Genomic DNA, 24778 nt, shown 5'->3' with positions numbered 1-24778 from the left:
AATATATATTTCTTTTCTGTTTTAAAAATCTATTTGGGAAATGCTAAAAATGACAAGCATGTGGGTCAGTAGGCCGCTTCATGTTAGACACCCATTGTGAGGAGGGAATTTTCCAAACCGTGATTTCATACACTGTAGCTTTAACGTGAAGTCCTTTTTTGGGAATGAAAAGCTGTATGCCAACTTCATTTTTCTAATTTCAGTCTGTGTATATGCACAAAGCTTAGAGGTGGTGATTTCAAATGTTTTATACAGCCTATTGAGTTATGTTGGCAATTGGTAGTTCCCATTTGTGCTTAAGAGAAACTATTGGAAAACGATTTGTCCCGTGGCAAATATAGTAGTTTTAAAGTTGTTTTCAATACCAGTCTGCTATTAAGCTTATTTATTATTATTTACTGCACTAAGCCCTTGATGATGTTATGGAAACACTGAAACACTTGTCTACTTAGAAGGGGTTAAAAGAAATGTGATCATTCTAACCAAAAGTGTAACAACTCTAAATGTCTACTGCTTTCCTTTTTGTACTAAAGGAATTAGCAGAACTTCTGGATGAGGAGAAGCTAAGTGGGGTCCCTGTGCTGATCTTTGCTAATAAACAGGATTTATTGACTGCTGCCCCGGCCTCTGAAATAGCAGAGGGCTTAAATCTGCACACAATCCGGGACCGAGTTTGGCAGATTCAGTCGTGTTCAGCCCTCACAGGAGAGGGAGTACAGGTAAGTTATCAGGATATAGAAGATGTTCTCTCTCTGTAGGGAGAAGGAGCGGCTCAGTGAGTAATGGTGCTGGCTCTGATAACGACACTGGATTTTAAGTCCAGGAACCTATTTGAAATCCCGGTGTCGGCTCAATGTGACCTTGGGTAAGTCACTTTATCTCCCTGTTGTGCCTCAGGCACTAAAAACATAGATTGTAAGCTCTTCTGGGCAGGGACTGTCTGTAGCATTCCTATGTGCTGCGTGTGCCGCACACTATACTGCCATTGTGACACGCTTTGAATTCTATTGGGAGAAAAGCGCTATATGAAATAAAGTTATTAATATTACCGGGAGATTCACTAAAATGCCATCGTTCTGAGCACTATACAGTATTTGGAATCACCTATTGACTTGAATTTTGTGTACTATACCTCCCTGATCTGCATTATCACAGTTTCATGAATAACCCACTAAGCATCTACCATCACCATTATTTATGACCATTTTCTGTGATCTCACATTCTTCAAAACACACTTCCTCAAATATTGCTCTGCTCACATAAACTAAAGCCCCTTTTATTATTATTAATACTGTAATTTTGCTATTAAAATGCATAGACTACAAACATCTATTCGTTATAACAATACAAAGATCAAGGAAATTTAAAAGAAAATGATGATAATAATTGGTTAGAAAATCTGTCCTTTTTTTATTGGAAACTAAAGTCCCTTTCTGATTTACATAAAACTTCTGTTTCATAGCTATATGTTATTGTTAATGATCATTGGGCTCCAGCAATGTATGCAGTGTCACATTGGTATAGTGCAGGGGTCTCCAAACCTGTCCTCAAGAGCCGCACACAGACCAGCTTTTATGGATATCCCTGTTTCAGCACAGGTGGCTCTGTCTTTGACTGATCCACTGATTGAACCACCTGTACTGAAGCAGGGATATCCTGAAATCCTGTCTGTTGGTAGCCCTTGAGGCCTTATGCTATCGGTTTGCCTTCATTTTTTTCTTATGTTCCACGATTTATACCGCAGTGCGGCATATTTTGGTGCTTGAAGAATAGGCTATAATAAATAGACCATTAAATATTACAGGAAACTGGTTTCATTACAGGTATAGGTTTACATGTTAAATATGGTCAATGTCCAGAAAATCTTGCAATGAAACTGATTTTGAAAGAGACCACAAGGTCAATACGTTGGGATAGGTGCAAAGGGTTTCAGTGCACGGCAGAGTATAGGGGGAAAGGGATTCGGTGCACGGCAGAGTATAGGGGGAAAGGGATTCGGTGCACGGCAGAGTATAGGGGGAAAGGGTTTCAGTGCACGGCAGAGTATAGGGGGAAAGGGTTTCAGTGCACGGCAGAGTATAGGGGGAAAGGGATTCGGTGCACGGCAGAGTATAGGGGGAAAGGGATTCGGTGCACGGCAGAGTATAGGGGGAAAGGGATTCGGTGCACGGCAGAGTATAGGGGGAAAGGGATTCGGTGCACGGCAGAGTATAGGGGGAAAGGGATTCGGTGCACGGCAGAGTATAGGGGGAAAGGGATTCGGTGCACGGCAGAGTATAGGAGGAAAGGGTTTCAGTGCACGGCAGAGTATAGGGGGAAAGGGATTCGGTGCACGGCAGAGTATAGGGGGAAAGGGAATCGGTGCACGGCAGAGTATAGGGGGAAAGGGTTTCATGCACGGCAGAGTATGCGGGGGGAAAGGGATTCGGTGCACGGCAGAGTATAGGGGGAAAGGGAATCGGTGCACTGCAGAGTATAGGAGGAAAAGGGATTCGGTGCACGGCAGAGTATAGGGGGAAAGGGATTCAGTGCATGGCAAAGTGTAGGGGGAAAGGGATTCGGTGCACGGCAGAGTATATAGGGGAAAGGGATTCAGTGCACGGCAGAGTATAGGGGGAAGGGATTCGGTGCACGGCAGAGTATATAGGGGAAAGGGATTCAGTGCACGGCAGAGTATAGGGGAAAGGGATTCGGTGCACAGCAGAGTATAGGGGGGAAGGGATTCAGTGCACGGCAGAGTATGGGGGGGATATGGATTTGGTGCACGGCAGAATATAGGTGTGTAGCAGTAATGCAAAAAAGATTTACCTGGAAATATGCTTTCATTAAGCATTTGCTGTAGTAATAAATAAGGAGATGTAAGAAAAGTGAACAAGAATCATGTGCATATCCTAATTTGGCCATATTGCATTAAGTGAAGACTTGGTGATTGAACTCCTTTGCTCATCAGTGGATCTGACATCAATGTGTTACTAGGGGAAGGGTCCACAATGTGTTGTATTTGCAACCTGTTGCTGACCTTTTCACCAATAGTCACTAGCCCCACTGATGGGCCTGCATTTTGTCATATTTGTCATATTTGCAATCTGAAGGGATACAAAGGTGCACTGCTTTGCAATGTATTGCTGGCCCTGCTGGAATCTAATGGGTTAATGACTTTATTGGTGGAGTTGTCTGCTACATGTTTCTCTGCTGTTATTGCCCCTTTAAACACGAGATCCTGGCTAAACTGACACACACACGCACACACGTTCCTCTGGTGGAAATCTCACACACTCGCAGACTTCCTTCACTACAAATTTATCCTATCCAGGTTCAGCTCTGCCATTTCCCAGTCTAAACAAACCTACTTTTTGGTACTAATCAACCCTCGCAAGTCTAGCCCACGCTGCCTCTTCTCTGTCTTTGACTCTCTACTCAGACCACCGTCTTTTACCTGTTTTTTCTTCCATTTCACCTCAGAAGTTTGCTGACTATATCAAGACAAAGGTTGATTCTATTCGGCAAGACATCCCCTCTGTATCCTCCTCACATTCTACATTTCTTCCTACCACTCCTCCTGCCTTCCTTGACTCTTTCATCTGTAATAGAAGAGGATGTGTCGCTGCTGATCTCCTTTTCCCCCTCTACCACTTGCCCTCTTGACCCCATTCCCTCCCATCTCCTGAAACCTCTTGCTCTTAATCTAATTCCTACACTCACACATTTTCTACTCCTTCCTCTAATGCCTTTCACACCTCCTTCAAGCCTACAACAGTTATACCCTTACTAGAAAACAGCAAGCTTGACCCTACCTGTCTCTTACTATCCTCCTGCCTCCCTCCTGCTTTTTGCCTCAACTCCTTGAACGCCTTGTATTTTCTCGCTTGCTCCATTTTCTCACCACCTATTCTCTCCTACATCCTGTAGAATCTGGTTTCCGCACTGCTCATTCCACTGAAACAGCCCTCTCTAAAAAAAAACTAATGACCTCCATGCTGCTAAAGACAAAGGCTATTACACTCTTCTCATATTACTCGACCTGTCTGCAGCCTTTGATACTGTGGATCACCCTCTTCTCCTTCATATTCTCCATACTCTTGGTATCCATAACACCGCTTTATCCTGGGTTTCCTCTTACCTCTCCAATCGTACTTTCAGTCTTGTTTGTTAACACCTCCTCTATCGATCTCTGTGTGCATACCCCAGGGGTCTGTCCTCGGACCTCTTCTCTTTTCTCTGTACACATGCACTCCCGAGGTGACCTAATCACATCTCTTGGGTTCAAATATCGCCTCTATGCTGATGACCCACATATTTACCTTTCAACCCCATACCTTGCACCTGCATACCAAAGTCTCTGAATGTCTCTCTGCTATATCATCCTGGGTGGCCCTCTGTCAACTCAAACTTAACTTGTCAAAGACTGAGATCCTCATACTTCCTCCCAAGCCTGGCCCTACTGCCCCCTTCTACATACTGTTGGCAGCATTATCATGTAATCGGTATCACAGGCACACTGCCTAGCTGAAAGGGTGGACATCTTGACCGTGTGGACTGGACACATTTATGGAAGAGAGGAAATACATGGTCTATTCACAATTTAGATACAGCAATAAATCATAAAATGATTGAGGTGCACTTGACTAGTAGTTGTCTCTATAATATAGATGGTCTCATGCACACTGCCTAGGTGTCACATTTGACTCTTCCCTCACATTCTCCTCTCACAATGTAGCTGAAACCGGTCATTTTTTCCTCTGTAACATTGCAAAGGTGCGCCCTTTCCTCTTGTCGCTCTGCTGCTAAAACTCTAACACAGGTTCTCATTCTCTCCCGTCTCGACTATTGTAACCTACTGGCCGGCCTTCCTGCCTCTCACGTGTCTCCCCTTGAATCTATCCTAAATGCTGCTGCTAGAATCACTTTACTCTTCCCTAAATCCGTCTCGGCGCCTCTCCTGCTGAAATACCTCTCCTGGCTTCTTATTAAATCCCGTATTACTTACAACATTTTCCTCCTCACTTTTAAGGCTATACTCTCCTGCTCCTCCTTACATCTCAGCTGTAATTTTTCACTATACACCTGCTCGAGTCTTGCGTTCTGCTCAAGGATATCTTCTCTCTACCCCTTTTGTATTTTGTAGCCAGAAACATGGCTATCCTCTAAAACCCCTGATGCAAATATCGCCATTCAGGGATACTCCATTTTTAGGAGAGATAGGTCAAAGAGAGGAGGAGGGGTGTTATTTTATATTGCAGACACCTTACAATTTACACTGCTACATTGCCCACCAAGTCCACCCTCTTTTGAAACTCTAGTTGGCAAAATCTGCCTCCCCTTTTCTAAGCCCATCTTGCTTGCTGGCATCTACCGCCCCCCTAAAGCCCTTCTACAATCCTTGACTGATATCACCCAATTTCTTGCCTCCATTTCCTCTCTGAATGAGAAGAGTGAGCTGCTAGTTCTTGGGGATTTCAACTTCAATTGGCTTGACCCTAAAAACCACAAAATCCAGATACAACTCAAGTCACTTAACCTATCGCAACTCATTTCCCAACCCACACGAATAAACCTGAAGTCGCATAACCATTCCTTGCTAGACTGGATTCTCTCCTCAAACCCCAGCAGAATCCAATCCTCTGGCATCCTTCCTGACATTTTCAGTGACCATGCAATAGTATACTGTGTAAGGAAAATTAAACCGCCCCATTCAAGCCCCAAAGTTCTCCTCACTAGAACATTTAAAAACTTTAACCCACAACAGTTTCTGGATGACCTTACCAACTGCCCATGGCACAGAATCGATTTAATTCCCGACCCCGATTCTGCGCTCGACTATTTCCAATCCGAGTTCTTAAAACTCTGCGATACCCATGCTCCACTACGCAAAATAAGGGTACGGGGGGCCCACCTTCCATGGGTTACACCTGACCTTATAGCACTCTACCAGTTCAGGGATGCCTTGTGGAAAAGCTACAAAGTAACTGGCACTACCAAGGATCTCAATCACTACAGATGCCTGCGGAACGTGTGCACAAGGCAAACAAGGCATGCAAAAGCACAATATTACTCTGACAATCTCCTCCAGAATACATCAAACCCAGCTAACTTCTGGAAGGTTATCAACAATATATTCCAGCCTCCTAACCATCAACAACCAAGTAATATCACTAAGGGGGATATTACTCTGACAAACCCCACTGACATTGCAAATGCATTCAATGATTACTTTGTGGGGTGTGCCACTAACTTATTAGCGAAACGCAGCACAAACCCCAAACCTGAATCTCATCCTGGGAGTACCCCTATAGTCCCACCCCCTCCCAACACTGCCCACAATTTTCAATTTAGCCCAGTATCTGAAGAGGAGATTACACAAGCGCTCCTCAAACTAAAACTAAGCAGCCAATGTGGACCCGACTTACTACAATCTAGGTTCCTACGACTTGGTGCCCCAGCCATTGCCAAACCAATTGCGTCCATAGTCAACTCTATCCTGTCTGCAGGCCATATCCCTAAGACCTGGAAAACTGCCAGAGTTGTCCCAATCTTCAAAAGTGGGGACAAAAACACTGTCTCAAACTACAGGCCAATCTCACTTCTCCCAATTCTATCCAAAGTTATGGAAAAATGTGTCCACTCCCAATTAAGCGATTTCTACACCAAGACAAATTTCCCTAGCCAATTCCAGTCTGGGTTTCGTCCCAAACACTCCACCGTAACTACCCTGCTAAAAGTTTGCAATGAAATCCAGTGTGGAATGTAACGGGGACAACTCACTGGTGCAGTATTCCTAGATTTTGCAAAGGCTTTTGACACAGTTGATCATGCTATCCTGCTTAACAAACTCCAGAGCTCTGGAATAGGGAAACATGCTTTAAACTGGTTTCAGTCCTACCTATCAGGAAGATCCCAACATGTGTCCATCTCAGGCTCTAACTCCAACCCCCTGGATATCACCTGTGGTGTCCCGCAAGGCTCTGTTCTGGGGCCCCTACTCTTCTCAGTGTTCATTAATGATCTTCCCACAGCTTGTAAGGAAGCCTCAATACACATGTATGCAGATGACACAATCCTGTATGCACACAGCCATAGCCTCTCTGACCTTCAACACATACTTCAGTCTGACTTTTTGAGACTCGAAAACTGGATTTCCCAAAACAAACTGTTTTTAAACACTGACAAGACTGTAACAATGGTATTTGGGACCAAGACTAAATTTGTAAAGCTTCCAGTGACTGAGCTCCTGATTAGAACCAACGCTAAAACCACCCTAACACCTGTCACTAGTTTTAAATACCTGGGCTTATGGTTTGACTCCCACTTAACATTCGGGATGCACATTGATACCCTGACAACCAAGACCTATGCCAAACTAGGGGTACTTTACAGGAACAAATCCTCCCTAAGTCTCCTGGTCAGAAAGCGTATTGCACAGCAGATGCTAATGCCAATTATTGACTATGGAGACATAGTATATGGCTCGGCTCCTCAAACCCACCTTAGCAAACTTGACACCCTCTACAATTCAATTTGTCGTTTTGTTCTCCAATGCAACTACAACACACATCACTGCGAAATGCTCAAAGAACTAGATTGGTCATCACTAGAGTCTAGGCGCAAAGTTCACCTTTCCTGTCTCACCCTCAAATACTTTCTGGGCAAGCTACCCAGCTATCTGAACAAGCTCCTCACCCCTACCACATGCAGTACCTATCACCTGAGATCAGACTCCAAAAGACTATTCATGGTCCCAAGACTCAACAAAGTATCCGGACGTTCCTCCTTCTCCTTCCGTGCACCCCAAAACTGGCACAACCTAACAGAGACTCTCATATCCACCACCAGCTTAAGTTCTTTCAAATCTAAGGCTGTCTCACACTTTAATCTGGTCTGTAACTGTTTCATACGCTCATAATATATATTTTCTTTAACTGTGCATGCAATGTCTTGTATATAAATGTATACCTTGTTCATTTATGTAACTGTATTTGTAACCATGTATTATTTGTTTTACTCTGTGCCCAGGACATACATGAAAACGAGAGGTAACTCTCAATGTATTACTTCCTGGTAAAATATTTTATAAATAAATAAATAAATAAATAATCTAAAGCCCCTTCTCACTCACCCACACCTCTGGAATGCCCTTCCTCCTCAATTGACACCCTCTCTTTACACCTTTAGGACCTTTCTTAAAACACACCTCTTTAATGAAGCATATGGGTAGCTCCACTGGCTGATACTGTAAATCTCATATGCACTGACCGTAGACCCTTGCAGGTGCACTTACCAGAACACCTTCATACTGTCTGTGTAAGTTTGCCCCACTTACCACTTGGATATTAAGCTCTTCAGGCAGGGACTCCTTTTCATATTGGTTTGTCTAAAGCGCTTATTCCCATTGTGTTCTATTATGTCATGTGTATTGTAAAGCGCTATGTACCTGGGTAGTGCTATATAAATAAAGATACATGCATGCATACATACATAAATCTACGTAAGTTCCAGCACTCACTGTCTAATAGCTAAATGATGAAAACAGTTGTAATGCAGAATAAACATTTAATAATAAAACAAACCAGAAATAAATCAAATGTGTTTGCAGAAACCAGTATCACAAATGGGCATGTCACAAAGTGAGGGGTGGGGGGGGGGAAGGAAAAGGGGAAAAAACATGAAACACAAGGAATATACACACAAAACGGAGAACGGAAAGTATGCTAGGGGGGGGGGGGGGGCGACGTTTCGAGGGACTACCTCTTCATCTGGCCCATTCCCCCTGGTCCAAAAGGTCCCAGAGGTACTTCCCTAAGCCTCCCTTCCCCTATAACTGGTCAAATCAGACACCCCTGAAAATAGATAGCAAACATACAGTGTAGGCTAAATACAGGTAAACCGCTAATAGCAGGGCAGCAAGAATCCACTAAAGTCAATGCCAGTAGTTCAAGTACCACAAGAAACTGTGGGCAATGGTACAGTAAAGGCTGAACACAGCTTGCAAGAAAGCAGCTTGCAAAGAAGCACCAGGAGTCCACAACAGTCAATGAAAGCCTCAGCACTCCACACGAGCACGAGGAGCAGAGCCACAGAGGGTTTTATTACTGTCTTCATTTGCTATTCCCATTTACCTTTCATTGACTGTTGTGGACTCCTGGTGCTTCTTTGCAAGCTGCTTTCTTGCAAGCTGTGTTCAGCCTTTACTGTACCATTGCCCACAGTTTCTTGTGGTACTTGAACTACTGGCATTGACTTTAGTGGATTCTTGCTGCCCTGCTATTAGCTGTTTACCTGTATTTAGCCTACACTGTATGTTTGCTATCTATTTTCAGGGGTGTCTGATTTGACCAGTTATAGGGGAAGGGAGGCTTAGGGAAGTACCTCTGGGACCTTTTGGACCAGGGGGAATGGGCCAGATGAAGAGGTAGTCCCTCGAAACGTCGCCCCCCCCTAGCATACTTTCCGTTCTCCGTTTTTTGTGTATATTCCTGGTGTTTCATGTTTTTTCCCCTTTTCCTTCCCCCCCCCACCCCTCACTTTGTGACATGCCCATTTGTGATACTGGTTTCTGCAAACACATTTGATTTATTTCTGGTTTGTTTTATTATTAAATGTTTATTCTGCATTACAACTGTTTTCATCATTTAGCTATTAGACAGTGAGTGCTGGAACTTACGTAGATTTGTTAGTACTATACAGGGGAATAAGGGTCCCCTTTTGTTCCGTGCACCCTGCAATTGCACAAATTTAACACTATCAGAGTGCTGTCTATCGTCCCCTTTTACCCTTATGCATACATACATGTTACAAATACAATGCATTGTAATCCCTTCCACTAATAAAACATTCGGAGTGTGTCCGTTCAGTCTGTGTATAGCTTTTTCCCAGTGTTTTGTCAACCATTGGTGTGGTCAAAGGATTCTTGCTCTGTCTACTTGCTTACAGGGCTGCAGTCTCTTCCGCATGAACAGGGCTGCGGTCTCGCGGACAGAGGAGAGACCGTAGCCCTCATTCTTTTCACCCCCTTCTACCTAAGGGAAGCCTGCCTCTGCACCATTATTTTGCTGCATCCCTTTATTACAAGGATACTATACGACGGGCAGAAAATTAACTTTACACCTCTTCCAATTCCTCCCACATAAACCCGTCGTCCTCTGTTGGGGTGACTGGTTGCTATGGTTTGTTTTTGTAGCTTAATTGCATCAGCTGAGAGCGCCACTAGGAGGCAGCAAAGAGGTCTGTTGGAAGAACAAGCGTTGCTTTCTGTCGCTTGCAGACTGCTTGCCCTTTTATTTTCTGTTTCATAGAAGTTAGGAGCCAGCAGTGTTTTAGTTGCGGCTGCAGATAAAGCTCAGTCTTTGAGATACCAGCAATGGCTCCATTTCCTGACTGTATCCCTTCTATCATGTTTCTCTATCATCCAATACAAACATTCCCACATGAAATGAAAATACTGTCCGTTACCTCTATGCGGATTGTTTGAAAAGCTTTACTTCCTATGAATGTAAAAGCTAAAGTGAATGCCTCAAACGGAAGCCACTACTAGCATCTTTTGAAGCGCCTCCATATATGAACTGGCATTTAAAAGTGTGCGCGTGTGTGTGTGCGCGCGTGTGTGTGTGCGCGCGTGTGTGTGCGCGCGTGTGTGTGCGCGCGTGTGTGTGCGCGCGCGTGTGTGCGCGCGTGTGTGTGCGCGCGTGTGCGTGTGCGTGTGTGTGCGTGCGCGCGTGTGTGTGCGCGCGTGTGTTGGCTCTTGTATTGAATACATACAATCTTGGAGGTACTTAGAAATTACCCGCCATTGCTGACTTTCAGTATATATTTTATAGATAGACTTTCCAATAGCATCCCCTTTATGTGACAATATTGCATACAACTTAAATACTGCTTCACCCAGTGAATACTCTCTGCAGTACTGCATGCTTTGCATCATCCATATGCCTTGGTTATTTTTACACTGCGTCAGGAGCATGCCAACCATTTTGCAGTCTGTCAACAAAATGTTTGGACTTCAGCGCATATCTGTGTGGGATAGTGGCTAAATTAGAGTGCTTTGGTTTGGAGGCTCCTTTGGCATTTCAGGAGTTAATTGCATATTTTTCTCATATAATAAACAGTGCTTTTCATTCTAGAGGGAATTGGTTTAAATACGGACATAGTTTGATGCTGAGATTTTGCTTCAATGTTTTATGTTTGAGTTTAGTCTACTCAAATTCTCACGAAGTTCCCCCCCCCCCCCCTTCAGTCTGTACTAAAATTAAATTGCAGAAAAATAGTCTCTTACATGAAAAGAATCCACTGTTCTTTATGTCATGGTTTGTCAGAGAGAAAGTTCACTTCATAATGTATTGGATTGGTCAGGTATTGGGATTTATCCAGTACCCCTAAAGCTGAAGTTGTCAACTCCAGTCCTCAAGGCCACTAACAGGTCAGGTTTTAAGGATGTCCCTGCTTCAGACCACAGGTGGCTCAGTCATTGAGTGAGTCACTGATTGAGCCACCTCTGCGGAAGCTGGGATATGCTTAAAACCTGACCTTTTGGTGGCCCTTGAGGACTGGTGTTGGCCATCCCTGCCCTAAAGCAACATGATGGATTGAATTGGCTTGTGAATGTTATTACTAGCATACCAGGGTTTACTCATTTGTTACTCTACCCATAGCTTCTTTAAAAGAAAGGAAGAACCTTCCGCACTCCTGTGGAATCTTCCTGATTAGAGACGTGAGTGTGTGACCTTTTTCTATGCATTTGGCAAAGATGTGCCATAGTGCCATATTTCCCCCAAGACAAATGAAATGAATGGGCATCTACCTCAATTAGAATACAGGCAGTCAGGTGCCTAGACCCCAAAATACTTGTCTCCTCTTGCAATTTTAAGTTGTGTGGCTGGAATAAAATGTCATGTTCAGTCCATCATGACTGCAGGATGGATGATTCTAAATGGCTGTTCTGATGAGGGTTGATGTAGACTCTGCTCCATGTCTGAAACTGGAAAAGCAATATTACAAATTCTGAATGGTTAATGTTACAAACGTGTCGCCGCTTTCAAAGGTAAATACTGTAGATATATAGTGTTCAAGTATATTTAGTTTATAAATATTCTGCTGGTTTCTGAACACTCCAGAACTTTATTCTCTCTTCCACCTTTCTCGGCTAATAGATATATAACGAAGGTTTAGGCCTTTACAAACTGGCTAAAATCTTCACATTTCCATTGGTGGTGTCCATTCAAATCTATATTGTTACCATCCTATTGATGAACAATCCTTATTTATTTTCTCCATGTTTTGGTCCAGAGTTACTAAAGTGTGTGTGTGTTGCAGCAGCAAGTGCTTGTTAGCCAGAGTCCCCCTTTTATAGCTTTATTGGTTCTCTGATGAGGATCACGTGGGATAAGGGTAAAGTAAACATCTGATTTGACAAACACTTCCCCATTCAGAGGCCCCTAAGAAATTCAACTGGCTGACTATATAGGATTGTACCCTGGCATTGTATGAAGACTTAAGTTTGGTCAACTAAACTCTGGCTTTACCAACATTACAGCCTTACTTGACATCCTAGATATTTTTATAACTCGTATTTTTTATTGTTTTTCCAAACTGAAAACAAAGGGGAAAACAAAAGAGAGGGGGGAGGGGTGGGGAGCGGGTACAGAAAATAAGGTGTGAGGGGAAGGGGTGGTGGGGTGTCATCTATCATGCACTCCTCGCAGGGAGTGTACATACAATTACACTTAAAAACATCCTTAATCAGAACTAAGTCAGTTTACCCAATAATGATTTCCTTATTTCGTCGAGCCTATTGGATTTTTCCAAATGTATGTCTCCCACGGATCCCATGTTGTCAGGAAGGTGTGGTGCCGGTCATGGATCAGGCTTGTGAGTCTCTCCATTGTCATTATATAATTTATCTTGTGTAATACCTCGGTGACAGAGGGGGGATCGTTTTGCTATTAGTGTTTTGGCTGCTGATAGGATCTGTGTTATCAAGTAATCTATTTTTCTCTCTAGGCCCTCGTTGGGTTTTAGTAGGAGCACTGTTTCTATGTTCCAGGGTAGGTCCAGGCCTGTTACCCCTTCTATTAGCCGCCTGATTCTCCCCCAAAAAAAGGATAATCTTAGGGCAAGACCACCATATGTGCTTAAATGTGCCTATGTGGCTGCAGTTACGCCAACACATAGGGGAGGTTTGTGGGGGGGAAAAGAGTGGAGGCGCGCTGGACATCCTAGATATTTTAAGAAAATATCAGAGCTGCAATTGCATATACCGTTTGGAAACTGTGGCGAGAAAATGACTTCATTTTCCTGATCACCCTGGCAGTGGGCACCTTTGGGTTAATCCCTTCTCACTCTAGGTAGGACAGGAAATAGACTTTTGCAGGTAGGCCATATAAGGCCCCTCCCTCTACCTGCACCTTAGTCTTTTTCCTGTCCTCACAGCTAGGAGTAGGATTTTTTATTTTCTAAAGGGACTCACCTACTGCACCTTGTGCAGATAGCCAGGGACCTCAGCCTCTCTGCCCTGAAGCGCCGGTCGGCGCGCCCATGCGGTGGCAAGACGGAGACCCCTAAGAGTCAGGGGAGCACCAGGAACCCAGTACATTCGTGGGGTGGGGAGCAGCCGCGGGCCGTGGAGGCTTACATGCAAAGGAAGCCCCATTACCAGACAAAGGGAAGACAAAGGCTGCAGCTGAGAGCCGCGTGAAGGCTCAGACTCACCGCACTAGCGTCTGGTACGCTGCGGTAAAGAAACCCCCAGGAGCCCGGTACAGCGGGGGGAAGCAGCCACAGCTGCGAGCCATAAAAAGGCTCAGATTGACCGCGCTAGCGTCTGGAATGCTGCGGCAGAGGGAACGGTGCACGCGACCGCACGGGAGCACGCGCGTCACGTTCCGGCCGGCGGATGCGTGCACAGACACGCAAGCCATGCACGAGCACTGGAAGTGACGGACACACTGTGTGTGTGTGGCGTGCTGAGGCGCGCTGAGGCTCAGGGAAAGCGGGTGCTTTCCCTGGCCTTGCGGTTGCTTACCGCAGGTCGTCAGGGGCGGGCGCGTCACTGGCCGGGGGCGGGCCAGTGACGTCACGGAGCTGGTTCGCCCTCATTGGGTGAACCGCTCACGTGACCGGCATGTCTCGCCGGCAAGTGGGGGAATTTTAAATTCCCCTAAGACCTGCACTTCTGCAAGCGCGCGAAAGCGTAGGCGAGCCCCTACTAAAGCCGCTCTAATTGCGACTGTAGGGGCTCAGTGCTGAGCGCGCTTCCGCCAGCAAGCAAGGAACATGGCCGAGGCCTAAGAAAGAAGCTGTGTGAAGATTGTCTTAAGGCAGCAGCTGGGGATTCTAATGAGCAGATGAGCACCTCCCTTGTACTAATTAAGGAGGCAGTTAAGCAGAGTGTGGATGCTGCTGTTCAACAGACAGTTAACCCTACGCAGGAAAGGTCAAGATCCTAAACCAGTTTGGATAAGGGAAAAGGCTTTTCATCTGACGAATCAGACATAGAATGCTGTAAGGTGTCAGAAGGTGATTTGGATTCATCAGATCAAGATATTTAGGAGGATGAATCTGAATTTGATGTAGAAATGGTGGACCCACTCATCAAAGCCATGAGACAGGCTTTAGCATTTAAACTTTCTTGATAAAGTGCAAAGGGTTGCAACCCTCTATTAAGGGTTTTCCATTAAAGAGTGTATGTTTGCCAGACCTGCTCGCCTTCATTTCTCTGCTGTGCGCTCTGCACACACTGCATTTAGAGTGGAAGATACTGAAGAATTGACCCACAAGAAAGATAAACTGTTTTGGGTCAAGACAAAAAAAAAAAAGTTGAGTTTTTCCTATACATCAGCTGATCAAGGACCTTATTCAATCAGAACTGGTGCGGCCAGACGCCAAAGTATTACATCTAGAAGATTTGGGAAAATGTATCCGTTTCCACAAGAAGAGGTCAAATGTTGGGATGTCAGCCCAAAGATGGATACTGCTATATCCAGAATAGTAAAAAAGACCACAATCCCAACAGAAGAGGATGCATCATTAAAGGACACTATGGATAGGAAGATGGATTACTTATTGAAAAAAAGCATACATTACAGCAGGAACATCCTACAAACCAGCCATAGCAACTACGTCAGCAGCAAGGGCTGTGCGAGTGTGTATTGCCAACATAGAAGAGGCAATAGACAAGGGTATAAAAAGAAGTGCTATTCTTAAGGCACTGTCCGAAGTAAAGTGGGCAACAGACTACATAGCAGAGGCCTCGTTGGATGCGGTAAAATTAGCAGCTAAATCTATGGCGCTAGCGGTATCAGCAAGAAGGGCTTTATGGCTCACACAGTGGATGGCTGACACAGCATCAAAGAACAGCTTATGTGGATTACCATTTGAAGGTGAGTTCCTCTTCGGCAACAAACTGGATGCCATAATAACAAAAGCATCAGGAGGTAAGAGCATTTTTTTACCTCAGGAAGGCATATAGACCTGGCAGGTCGATTCCAAGACAAACAACATGGAGAGGCGGCCAGAACCGGCTTTTTCGTGGCGCCAAAGGAAGAGGATCATTTGCAAAGAACAAGTTCACATGAAGGTCAAAGGGCCCAGCAGTTGCCAGTAGGAGGGCGACTGAAGCAGTTTTCTGCAACATGGGCCCAAACAATACAGGACAATTGTGTATTAGAAACCATTCGTCAGGGGTGCAGTATAGAATTCAAAGAGATGCCAAGAAGAAATATGGGCCTAATAACATGGATACAGTCCAAGGAAAAAAGAAGGCAAATTAATTCAGCTTTAAAGAAGTTATTACAAGCGGAAGTAATAAAGAAGGTACCTCAGGAAGACAGAGGAAGTGGAATTTATTCCAGAATATTTCTAGTAAAGAAACCTACAGGGGATTACAGAGCAATCCTAGACCTAAGAAAGGTAAATTCATTCTTGAAAATAAGAAAATTCAAGATGGTATCACTGAACCTGATTATTCAAGAAGTACAACCAGGAGACTGGATGGTGGCGATAAACTTAAAAGACGCTTATATACATGTGCCCATAGCAAAGGGACACCAAAGATTTCTAAGGTTTGCAGTAAATCAAGATCATTATCAGTACACAGCACTGCCATTTGGTCTGGCGACTTCCCCAAGGACGTTTACAAAGGTTCTAGCCCCTCTAGTGGCAGAAATGAGAGAAAGAGGGGTAGAAATATACCCATACCTGGACGACATCCTGGTTAAAAACAAAAAGTCTGGAGAAACTACAACAAGATCAGAAGATGGTCATAACCTTCCTGGAACAGCACGGTTGGTTAATAAACAGAGACAAGAGTCATCTCATGCCCACTCAACTGTTAAGATTTCTGGGGGTAGAATTCGATACGGTAAAAGGAGAAGTGAGACTGCCAGACGCAAAGAGGCAAGACATAGCCATGCAAACAAAGAAGCTCAGGAAAGCTGCCAGAACTTCAGCAGAAGAATGCATGAGGCTTCTAGGAAAATTCGCTTCAACAGTGAGCGTCACAAAATGGGCAGCACTACATATGAGACCATTACAAAACAAGTTTGCAACAATGGAACGGGAATCACAAAAACACAAGACAAAGAATCTTGTTAAACCCACACACAAAACAGGAATTAAAGTGGTGGGAAGATACCCAAAACCTGGGAAAAGGACAAACACTACACCCAGTACAGTGGGTAAGAATTACAACAGATGCGAGCAACACAGGTCGGGTGCCCAAATGGGAGAAACATTGGTGCAAGGAACCTGGACAAACCAGGAAAAGCATCTTCCATCAAATCTGCTGGAACTAAAAGCAGTACAAAGGGCCCTAGAAGTCTGCCAAGACCAAATAAATGGTGGCTATATAAAGATAGAATCAGACAACAGGTCAGTTGTCAAGTATATAGCCAAACAAGGAGGAACCAGGAGCAGAAAGCGGATGAACCTCACAGCAGAAATCCTTTTTTGGGCAGAGTGCCACTTGTCGGAAATTACAGCCATACATACCCCAGGACTGGAAAATGTCACAGCAGACTTTCTAAGTCGCAACATCATACACCCAGGAGAATGGGCATTAGACCCACAGGTGTTTCAAGAACTAGTAGAGCAATGGGGTCAGCCAGACATAGATCTCATGGCAACGCATCAGAACCGCAAGGTAAGGAACTACTGTGCCAGACAGTTTTCATCCAAGCGCACAAGGTACAGATGCTCTCAGTTTCAAATGGGACTTCATGTTGGCATACCTGTTCCCTCCAATTCCCCTAATTCCGAAAGCAATCAGGAAAATCAGGGAAGACCAAGCAGAGGTGATATTTATAGCACCATACTGGCCAAGAAGGCTTTGGTTCACACACTTGGTAAATATGGCAGTAGATAGACCATGGCACATACCAGATCGCAAAGGACTGATGCGACAGGGGCCAATATGTCATCCGAACGCCAAACAATGGGCCTTGACGGCATGGCGATTGAGCGGGAAACATTGAGACTGAAAGGTTGTTCAGACAAAACAATCCAGATCCTTTTACAAGCAAGAAAAGGTTCCACATCAAAAGTATACCATAGAATCTGGCTTTGCTTTCGCGATTGGTGTGAAAAAGAAAAACAAAATTTCCTTTCACCTTGAATTGTGTCAATAGTAGAGTTCCTGCAAAAGGGATTTGAGAAAGGTCTCTGTCTCAGCTCGTTGAAAGTACAGGTGTCTGCACTATCAGCCTTATTGGAAAGAAATCTGGCAATGGAAAGATTAGTCATCAGGTTCTTGCAGGCAGTTAAAAGATTAAGACCTCAAATCAAGAACAGAGTACCGACATGGGACTTGTCTCTAGTATTGGATGTACTAACGGTAGCTCCATTTGAACCTATACAGGAGATAGGCTTAAAATGGTTATCATGGAAGATGATGTTTTTGATAGCAATCACCTCAGCAAGGAGAGTGGGAGAACTACAGGCTCTATCAGCCAAGGAACCATTCCTAGTCATACATCAAGACAAGGCAGTTCTCAGACCAGTGCATCAATTCCTGCCAAAGGTTGTATCACAGTTCACATGAATCAAGAAATTGTGATTCCGTCATTCTGTCCAGAACCAAAGAATAAGAAAGAAGAAAGACTACACAAATTAGACGTGGTAAGATGTCTAAAAGTGTACATGGAAAGGATGCGAGATATCAGAAAGTCAGACAGACTATTCATCATACCAGAGGGACCAAAGAAAGGTCAAGCAGCATCAAAGACAACAATTTCTCAGTGGATAGTGTCTTGTATTTAAAAAGCTTATGAAAACAAAGGACAAGATAAACCTTTGAACATTAAAGTTCATTCTACAAGGGCCATGTCTACATCATGGGCATTTAAAGCCCAGGCTACACCAGGACAGATATGCAAAGCGGCAGTCTGGACCTCATTCAATACATTCTTGAAATACTACAGACTAGACATACAATCATCAGCTGACGCAAGCTTTGGTCGTAGAGTGTTACAATCTGTAGTGAAATAAAGTGTAAAGTGTATTAATAAAGATCAAACTGATAAAGGCATTAACTGGTGGTGTTTATTTCTGATGTATCCCTCCCAAAATTGTCACTGCTTGGGTATGTCCCAAGGGTGCCCACTGCCAGGGTGATCAGGAAAGGAGAAAATTTAAAACAACTTACCGTAATTTTCTTTTCCTGGAACCATGGCAGTGGGCACATAATTACCCGCTCTATGAATGTCTAATTACCCGCTCTATGAATGTCTAATGCCTATCAGTTATATTTTCAGCTATGGAAGAATCATAAGACTAAGGTGCAGGTAGAGGGAGGGGCCTTATATGGCCTACCTGCAAAAGTCTATTTCCTGTCCTACCTAGAGTGAGAAGGGATTAACCCAAAGGTGCCCACTGCCATGGTTCCAGGAAAAGAAAATTACGGTAAGTTGTTTTAAATTTTCTCCTTTCTCACTCCCGGATAATTGAACACCTCGACGGTCAAACAGTGGCTGTACTTTCATAGCTTCCATGTATTATATTCTCTACTGATTTTGTATGTAGCAAGTATCCTGTTACATGGTGAAATCAGTCTAGTTTTACTCCCCTCTCGACACACTCCAGTCTGGACTCTGGATTTCACTCTTCAAGACCACGCAGAGCATAGTCGGTCATTACTTATACTCGTTTGCCAATTTGCAAAATGGTATAGTTAGTGATAGAGGCAGCTGCCAGCACTTTGCAATACTTACAAAATAATTCTCTGGGCTGGGACATGAGTGAAAACAATAAATCACAGCAATTTGTGCCAAATTCCTGCTTTGTCTGAATAGCGCAGCGGTCTTTACAAGTTGAGATAATGTGGTGAGGTAACATACTGTATCATTACCACATCAGAAACCACGCAGTATGTAATAACATGCCTCCTAAAGTAGTACAGTAAGTGTCTTCTAGGACCCAGAAGTCTTACAATCTAACATTGTTGTGTGAGATACACAGATGAAAGTAATTGCCCAAGGTCGCACAGATACTATAACTCCTGATGGCCAGTCTTGTGATCTAGTCCCAGAGCCTTCCTTCCTGTCTCTACTGTACTACCCAAAAGCAGTGGCGAAGTGTGATTGTGCTGGGTGGGTATGAAGTGCCTCTACTAATTTGGGGACCTGAAATGTTGGTCTTTACTTATTTATACACTTGCTGCTCCTTCTTTTTTCTTTTTTTTTTTCTTAATTTTTTAATTAAGAAGGGATTTTTTTTAGAAAGACACGATCCCGTGTTCACTGCATAAGCTATAAATCATTTTGCATAATGTAGAACTAATTCTAAAATTAGGTCGAAATAGCTTTGGCCCAATGTCGCCTCATTAATATAATTTTAATGAGTAATGTATTCAAAATTAATATTTAAGGCATAGCTGACGTGTGAAACAATCAAATTGGCTTCCTTTGACCAGGGGTGCACAAACGGGGGCGCGCAGGATTTTCTAGGGGGCGTGGTGGTTGCAGAGCCCCCTTGCGCTCTTCCCCCAGGCATGTAAATTAAATGCCGGGGGAGGCGTGTGAGGCATCTGCAACTCCACTTACCTACTCTCAGCCGGCTCTTCAGTGACGCGTCGCCATGACAACGCAGCGTCAAATGGCAACTAGTCACATGACGTTGTATGACTCGTGGAGCCCGAGAGCAGGTAAGGAAGAGGAGAGCACAGACGGGGGGCGCGAACTGAAAAGTTTGTGCCCCCCTGCCGTAGACTACTCTAACCATGTGAAAAGCAAACATTTAGCTTCCTTTGTTTCTCTGGAACTAATTACAAATTGCTTTTCTTAGGAGTCTGAAGTAGGAAGTGTTTGTCAATCAAGTGTTTTCTTTCACCCTAGCTCATCCTGTCCTCATCAGGAAACCAATAAGGGGGAGGGGAGAGTATGGGGCGCTGGCTGTACAAGCACTTCCTAAACACAGTGATATCAGACAAAAGGGAGAAGCCAGCAGAAACCCTTCCCAAGTCTCGGCTCGCCATGTTTACATATTAACTTGAAAACATGATTTTAAAATATTTATAGGTGTTTTAGATTTTGGTAAAAATGCATTAATTGCCCAAATGTGATAGCAAATACATGTTTATGGGATCAGTACACTTTGGTCCTCAGAGGGGCTGCTGCTTAAACTCAAAGATACAGGAGTTGTGACTGTCAATGGCAGAAGAAGCTTATAGTGTCTTACAAATTCCTCTATCTCTGAAGTGGTTCAACTACGTTTTCATCTCTATTATTGCCCTGTTTCTTTATTTTCAGTGCCAGCACTGTGCCATAGCAAGCTCCATGATAAACTCCATCTCACACCAAGACACTATAGTCCATGGTTCCCCCCAGCATATAGCAGCAGCTAGTATTGTTTAATAACTGTAAATGTGTGTGATGTTTAGGTGAGCTGGGGGACAGGTTGCATGTTTATTGTTTTGCAGCCTTGGATTGTTTATGGAATAAGTACTGGATAGGACTGTGTGTCAGCAGATATTTATTGCTATAAGCCGTCTCCACCATTCAGCCAATAAACCCACATTCAAAATTAATGAGGGACCCTGTCTCATGTTTGGCATGATGGCTGATGGTACGTTCAGATAGATATCAAGCTACAGAGGCAAGGGATGACTTCATTCCAGAAACACATTTGATCCTCTTAACTGATTTGTATTTAACTCCTTTACCTCACTGCAGTGAAGAGAATGAGAACATGTGTTTGATATAGAATTGATTTTATAATTTTGTAGAGTGGGAAATGGAGAGATCCTGATTATTTACAGGAGATGATGTGAGATTTGACAAATGTCCCCCATCACCACGTCCTGTGAATCACATTTCATTATGTAATCGCACTCTTATGTAAAATGACTAAAAAGCTATTTTCTTGAAATAAAGTGGAATTTAGATCATGTAGCTAAACAAGAGCACCACAAAACTGAAATAGGAATGTTACAATTGTGCCCTAATGAAGCTAAACAATATTCATATAATTATTTGTATAGGTCAGGGGTGTCCAATGCCAGTCCTCACAAGAGCCACCAACAGGTCGAGTTTGAAAGATATCCCTGCTTCAGCCCACCCCTGTATTATGCTCTTCTCCATTGAAGCAAAGTACTGCTATCTTTTAATGGCACGTTGGCCGCTGGTGCTCATTCAACTTCATTACATTCTTGCCAGTTTCATATAGAAGATTAATTTGCAGAATTATGCAATGCAGAAAGATCCCTCAATGCAGCTAAATGAGTAAATGTTATGTTGTAATCATACAAGTTCTGGTGGGCTCATATACCACTTGCCCTTAAAAGAGCAGCACATCCTCCTACTCATGTTGTATTTTCTCCCCCCCCCCCCCCCCCCCAGCTATTTTCAACTCTGGGAACCCCCTGGATCTTGAGATACTGACTGGTGAAGTTACTGGGTTTAAATCTCCATTGTGACTCAAAATGGCTGCCGAATCGTGAGCCAATAGGAAGCTGCAACATAATGTGCGGCATGGCCATTTAAAGTCACTTTAAGAACTAGGAAGTAATACTGGCAACCAGTACGTATCTCAGGAACTCGGGGTCCCTGAAAATAGTGTGATTCAGCTCTCGGGAACCACCCCCCCCTTCCTGGTTTCAATCATGAAAAAGGTTGGTTAGAGTGGATTAATCCTTTAAGTGTTTGCAGTGTGTTTGTCAATAGAACCCATTGATGCATATACTGTAAAGTCATTTTAATTATGACTACACATTGTTTTCACGTTTTGCATGGATGAAAAATATCATGTTTTTTTTTATTTCATTATCAATTTTCTTTTTACTTTATCAATGGTTTTAGCTGCTAATATTTTTTTCATTGCCACAAGTACATTGGGAAAAACAATGTTATTGTCTGCATGGGAAAAACAATGTTATTGTCTGCACGGTATCTCCCAGTGTATAAATGGCTTAACCATTCTAATGCAGCAGGAATCTGCAAAGCACGTCCTACTCAATGAAATTATAATAGCTGTGTCAGTAGGAAATATGATCAATTCGGGTCTGCGTACAATCTATAGTAGAAGGAAATGCTAGGTCTGTTGGTTTTGACAATGTATCACTGCAATGTTTCCTATTAAGAAGTAGAGCATTTCAATAACCTTGTGTACAGCAAATAAAAATACCACCTGTGAGCACATTCATATCCCAGACAGGTTTTGCAGCCCTGCTTTTCCCCATTATCTCTTGGCATACAGCGCTTCCACTGCAGCCAGGGATTCTGGGTAAAGACATGCAAATGAGAATAGTGTCACCTTTTGCTTCAAGTCCATTTTAACATGGGACCCCTGTAAGTTTATGCCTGCCGTATTATACAGCTTTTTCAGCACAGTCTACTCTGTAGCAGGCTATGCCCTGTGTCAGTGTATAGTGCTGCCAGGTTATGTCCGGTCTGTGTGTTGTGCCGCTAGCTACATACACTGAAAGGCTATAGTGCAGTCAAGTTATACTCTGCCCTACACACTGACACAGAGCATGACCTGATGGCACTATACACGGACACGGTCAGGTTAGGCTCTGTGTCAGTGTATACAAGTATTCATTTGAATTTATTCTTTTTGTGGCCCTTAATGAGACAGGTACATTCTGGCTGTAACAATTACATATTATCGTTGTTATTAGGGGCAGACGTACCACAATTAATCTTCTGACTCGTGATTTTTTTATTTTTTTTCTCTTGATTAACCAGTTACCTTCTTTTTGTATTTTAAGGATGGGATGAACTGGGTCTGCAAAAATGTCAATGCAAAGAAGAAGTAAGATATTGGATGGATCCTGAAAGGACATGGAGAATCTGATGTCAAGACACTAAACTGCTGCTTTATGACCAAAGTTGTTTCCACCTGTGTTTTTTTTTAACGGGACATAAAGGTCACAGCTAATATTTCTTTCTACCACTGATACTGGATACAATTAAAATAAAGGCTTTAATATTGGCCTACAGTAGCTCATTTAAAATATCGCATGTTCAGACCGTTCAAGGCATTTATTTAATTTTTGAAAGAAAAAAAATATTGTATCATTGTAATGTTGAATATCTTAGACTCGTCTGTATCTGAATACCTAGGTCCAGAAAAGTGTATGTTAGAAGCCTCTGTGCCACTTAGATGGATTGCTTTAGGAATTGTGTAAAAATAAAAGCTGCCGCATTTAATCAGGGTCACATCAGCTCTCCCCAGAATCCTATATTGGCGCACACCCAACGCTGCACACGGCTATTGTTGGCCTATACTCTACACATTTGTTTTTTTATTCTTTTTACAGGTTTTGGTTTCAAGTGAAATTTGCCAATGTCATCCAAAAACATATATAAATATAAAACAAAGTTTCAGCAAATGACCATCCTGCAGTTATACTAGATATAACGTTCTTTCTAATTCCCGATGCAGTTACCGGTGTGTTGGCTTCTTGCAGGGGAAAGAAAATGTCCACTGAGCTAGTAGGTAACATGGCTTACTAGGAGACTTCAATATCCTGTGGTATGTCCATTTCAAGAAGTCACAACCGTAATTTAAACCACAGAGTAACTTGGGGGACAGTGTGGGGTTTAGCGCCAGAGAACTGCTTTACACCCCCCCCCCCCCCCAGACTGTGCCACTGATTGAGCCACCTGTGCTGAAGCAGGGATATCCTGAAAACCTGACCTGTTGGGGGATCTTGAGGACTAGAATTGAGCACCACTGCACCAATGGGTAATTAGTATGTACAAAAGTAATATTACCCTGTATACACATACATGTGAAGAGCTTTGGAAATCATACCTGATTGTGTGTTTACACTGGTTTTTTTTTAATGTTTTTATTATTATAACACGTCGGTTGAATGTAGATACTGCAGACCGTTATTTGAATTTTGCACATCTAGGGCCAGATTTACTAAACTATGATAATAAAACTACTACATCCATAAAATGAGCAGACCATATAAAAAGTGAGAGACTTACCTTAAATGTACAGATTCTTCAATATGGGGACTTGAACTTTTGGGTGAGACTAGTAGGTACTAGTCTGTACAAATACAGTATATTGAAAAGCATTCGGATGACCAGTTAGAAAGGAGATTAAGGTTACAAGGTGATCTTAAGGTCTTACTTAATGTAGTGTGCAGGCCTTTGTATTAGCCTGCTTGTAGTAAGCATGTGTGTGTTTTAGTGCGAGAGAGATCCTATTCAATAATAGTCTGATTACTCACATTGCAAAAATAGACCATAACAAAGTAATTAGCAGCTCTGTAACATGAATGTAAATGTACACATTTAGAACGAGCATGCATATAATTTGAGGACCCTATTAGTCTCTGCA

General features: G+C 43.2%; 1 protein-coding gene across 1 annotated transcript in view; it reads left to right on the top strand.

Annotated features, from left to right (window-relative positions):
* ARL3 (ARF like GTPase 3) overlaps positions 1-23413 on the top strand; it is a 37597-nt gene extending 14184 nt beyond the window's left edge. Inside the window, exons 5-6 of the mRNA XM_075612497.1 lie at positions 534-719; positions 23190-23413. Of these exons, the coding sequence (XP_075468612.1) occupies positions 534-719; positions 23190-23237 (234 nt within the window). The 3' untranslated portion in view covers positions 23238-23413. The remainder of the gene's footprint in view (positions 1-533; positions 720-23189) is intronic.
* The last annotated feature ends 1365 nt before the right edge of the window (positions 23414-24778 follow it).

Source organism: Ascaphus truei, chromosome 8 (assembly GCF_040206685.1).
Source record: "Ascaphus truei isolate aAscTru1 chromosome 8, aAscTru1.hap1, whole genome shotgun sequence".
Classification (NCBI taxonomy): domain Eukaryota; kingdom Metazoa; phylum Chordata; class Amphibia; order Anura; family Ascaphidae; genus Ascaphus; species Ascaphus truei.
This window is presented reverse-complemented; position numbering and strand designations above follow the sequence as displayed.